This window comes from Pieris napi, chromosome 15 (assembly GCF_905475465.1).
Source record: "Pieris napi chromosome 15, ilPieNapi1.2, whole genome shotgun sequence".
Classification (NCBI taxonomy): Eukaryota; Metazoa; Arthropoda; class Insecta; order Lepidoptera; family Pieridae; genus Pieris; species Pieris napi.
In genome coordinates this window covers 6,703,070-6,707,418 of record NC_062248.1, presented here as the reverse complement: position 1 = coordinate 6,707,418, position 4,349 = coordinate 6,703,070, and the positions used below count along the sequence as shown (strand labels likewise).

Sequence of the window (4,349 nt, the reverse complement as noted above, 5' to 3'; positions counted from 1 at the left end):
CATAACTATTGTCAAACATTTTAGTATTCTGTTTAAAAGGCAATTATTTTGTTGCATATTAAATAATGATGTAATAAAAATAATCGAAAATAATGATTATTTCGACCGTAATTATTTTCATTACATATTGTAAAAGTGAGAAAGAACATAAGCGTAGTAACCATAATTAACCATTAATTATTATTTAAATTAAATTAATTATTAGTAACCATATGTAACTTTAGTAGTCTTAAGTCTGGTAGGTATTTTAAGTGCACCGATGTATTTAATAAGGTACTTTTACATGTGTAAGTGTGGCGTAAGTAAATATGTTGTGTTTATATTGCGATGTCTCATTGCGAGGCTTATATCCACGTTAATAAGGCTGTAGAGTGTGCGCGCGTCGCACCACGTCATTGGGCTACAGGGCGGAGTTTTCGCCGCCCTGCGTCGCGGCGGCAGTCCGTTTCCGGCCGACGCGCGTTCCGAACGCTTACATGGTAGAACACGCGCCCGACGACTGTTCTCAGTCGAGCGCCATGCAAACGGTCACTCCGCAAGCTCACCGCGAGGACGAAGACCAACTCGCTGATGAATACGTACAGAACTTTGAATTAGACCATCTTGAAGACCATCAATTAGTTAAGCGGGAACCTTTAAGATCGGGTTGGCACGATCTTGTGGATGCTTTGCCTGCTTGCGCTCGCGCCTGCCGCCAGTGGCCTGATGCCGGACCTTACCCACAACCTCACGTCGCCATCGCGGTAGATCCCAGCACACCTCCAGAGACGCCACCGGCGCCCATTGGCCGCAGTCCGTGTCGTCCACCTCCGGTAGATGACGTGTTATGGTTGCCGCACATGAGAGAACCTCTCGATATGCGGACCGTACCTTGTGGTAATTTTGAAGAATGGGACCGCCGCGAGTGGCGTGGTCAGGATCATCATTTGCAGCAGATGGGAGTTCGCCCCCCTAGTTCTTGCTCCGCTCTTTCCCCGCGAACCGGCCCGCTGCCCTCCTACCAGCCATCTTCTTGTGGAGACGACCTATTAAGTGATGATTTACTGATGACACTTAGCGTGCGAGAGCTGAATAAGCGCCTTCATGGATTTCCCCGAGAAGACGTGACGCGATTGAAACAAAAGCGACGAACGTTAAAAAACAGAGGGTACGCCCAGAACTGTCGCAGTAAGCGTCTCCAGCAGCGGCAGGAGCTAGAACTGACAAACCGGTCGCTTCAGGATGAGTTGCACCGGCTACAGCTGCAGGTGGCAAGGATGACGCACGAGCGTGACGTGTTGAAGCAGAGGCTAGCACTGTTGGGTTGCGAGCACGCTGTTCCGCAAGCGGGTCACGCACCGCCGACACCGCACTCCTCACCGGAATTCTTCTCGGAGCTGTGACGGCAGGGCGCGGCGCCGCGGCCCTCCGGGGCCTCCGCCGCCTGCGCCTGGCAGCGCTACTGACTTCATTGCGGACTGCTCGTGCTTTTGTTAAGTTTGAAGTTGATAATCGGTTCCAGTTTTATAGTTTTTTTATTAATGGTGGAACGACCTAGCCAACGGATCGATAGAGGTGGCTGTTACACCGTGTTAAAGAGATGTATGGTTGTGTCGTAATTTATGCATAGCTTCGTTAAAATATAAATTTATGTAATATAAATTATCTGAATGACTCGACGACCAAATGGTCAGATATGAGATGATTGTAAATAGACTATACTACTTATAACGATAAACTATCTATAGGAATTTCTGTTTTCCTAATAAAACTTTTAAAAATAAAATTTTATTTTATTGTTGCTTCCTTGTTAGAAGTGGTGGTTGGTGTAGTAATATAATATTTAGTCTAATCAAATAAAGCGCAACTTCTTATACATAACAAATATAAATACCGACGGTCGGCAGCTGATTGGTTTTTATTTGTTAAGTATTATATAGTAGTTTAAACATTCAATAATCATGAAATATTATTATTGATTCTGAATTATTAAAATATGACATAACTAGGACTGTGTCTAGGAATATCTAGTTGTTATTAATCAATAGGAAAACCTATATAATTCCTGCTATGAACTTGAGATTATCATTCTACTACGTATAATAATAAAAAAATATAATGCCAAACTTTTAACATCATTTGCGCTATTTCTAAATGTTATTTGTTATTTGTGATAACTTTAAAAAAAATTGCTAATCTATCTATAGTAATTTCTCTTAAATAAAAATGGTTTATTATGTAGCTATTTTTAAATCATTATAGCCCACATAAAATGTATATTTTTACATCCCAATGCCTGTCTTTAATCTCATATGATTATTGACTGTAAAGTTTTATTGAGACTTTTTAGAAAAGAAAAGAAAAATAATTTCCTATGTACCAGTTTATTTACTAAAAAGATTTGCAAACAATGCAAAAGTTTATGCAGAACTGCATACTAAATATTTTCTAAAATATCCATGTTATTATTGTTTTATTTTTTGAAATTTTCCTCACAATGAGGACAATGACTTATCGATGCTGAATTTGCGATAATGTTGTAACCAGTCGAATCGGTGATTACACAAAACTTGCAATAATTATTCAGGTCACAATATTTCAATAGACAAACAATAATTTGAAAACTATGATAATTTTAAATAAAATTATAATTTCCTCATAAAATCTATGATACTACTACAATAACATAGATTGTCTTTACCAAATAATGGGCAACATTTTTGTTGATTATTGGAAACACTTAAAAAGTCGTAAGTAAATTCTGATTATGACGTAAATTACTAAGTACGAGACTAAAACTAACGTTTAGAAAACTTTTGATTTAGTACAAAGTAAGTGGCTCAAAGATAAAACAATGAAGAGCATTTTTAATTATTTAATGGCCATGGTTCGCCATCGATATCATTATGGTTAGTGGTACAACAGCGGACAACTTAACGTTGTCATGATGATAATTTAAATTATTTATTAGTATTTGAATTATATAATGGTCCTACCAAATTTCGGTTTCGTAAAATAGTCTTTCAGCCCTACCTATCTCTAGGGGATATAGAACCTTCCAGCTCAATGCCATTTAGCTGCGCATTAACGTATAGCAATTATTCATTGAATATTGTAATGAATTTTACTCATAACTATCAGACAATACTAACAGAGTAGAAGATTCTTCGAAGAACTTTTGGCATGAGCGTGCTCCTCTTCTTTTAGAAGATTCTTTGTTACTTCTATTATTCAGTATGTAGAACAAATTTTATCTCACAAAACTAATATCAATCAATCAATCAAAATCATTTATTCATTCATATAGGTAACACAATGTACACTTATGAACGTCAAAAAAAATATATTAAATGCTTCTAATTTAACATTAATGCCATTTCTCAAATCAAGGGCGAAGAACTGCCAATTCTTCTCTTCCGTTCTTCTCTGCCAAAGTCTTCGCCACTCTTTTTATTCTCCAAGTTTTTTGTTTTTCACATAGTTTGTAAGGAGCTGCAACCATTACTATATTCTAAGGAGGTTTCATAAACTATACACATATGTCTCAAATCCACCTGATATTATTATCATTGAACAACGTTTCCCTTGCTAGGAATTTATTTAGTTTTGCATATTTTTATTGTAATTTTCATCGACAAATAACTAAGGCTTCAGGCTAGGTTTATTCATGGCGTATACTCGTATTTCGCTTACAAAGTTGCAGATAACACATTGAATCAAAATGCAATACGGACACTGTTTCTTATAATTTGTAATACGAAACGATTTGTTATTAGAATATGTATCGTGTTCCTTTGATAACGCGACAACGTAAATAATTATTGAAGTAATTACATGTAAAGACTGCATATATCAACTACCATATTTATGATGCTTTATATGCCTACAATTTATGATATATATTTTATTGACTTTTTTAATATCCTAAATCCTTTTTTTTTGCTGAAAGGGATCGATGCTACACATTTGTTTAGCTCTGTCTCTAAACATTAATACTGTTACTATATACTGTTGACCTGTTCATTTTCAAGAACGTAAATCTGGTTCGAAAACGTACGGGAATGTATCTCTATCCCTGACCTCCCGTTTGCCTTATGTGCTGAACTACCTTTGTATTCCTGTTAGGATCCTTATTACACTGTCTTTTTTAATGAAATTCCATGATTATAATTTATATTATCTCTCCGTTGGTCATATATGAACAAGAATCGTCAACTCGACCATGCTGTTTGTGCATTATGCGAAATCGTGATACAGTTTTAGAATTTATTGAGTTTTTTCAAAATCGGAATAAAGAAAGATACAGTGTAAATAAAAAAAATTAGAGTACAGAAATGTCTTGGCCTAGGTTGCATTAAAAAAATCAATTT

At 36.5% G+C, this 4,349-nt stretch overlaps 1 protein-coding gene across 1 annotated transcript; it reads left to right on the top strand.

Annotated features, from left to right (window-relative positions):
* The first annotated feature begins 340 nt into the window (after positions 1-340).
* On the top strand, positions 341-1,765 carry LOC125056942 (neural retina-specific leucine zipper protein-like). Its single transcript, XM_047660313.1, has one exon. It carries the CDS (start codon positions 477-479, stop codon positions 1,380-1,382), a length of 906 nt encoding a protein of 301 aa, XP_047516269.1. The 5' UTR covers positions 341-476; the 3' UTR covers positions 1,383-1,765.
* The last annotated feature ends 2,584 nt before the right edge of the window (positions 1,766-4,349 follow it).

Coding starts and splice junctions, on each gene's coding strand:
- LOC125056942 (XM_047660313.1), top strand. CDS start 477: ATGGTAGAACACGCGCCCGACGACTGTTCTCAGTCGAGCGCCATGCAA.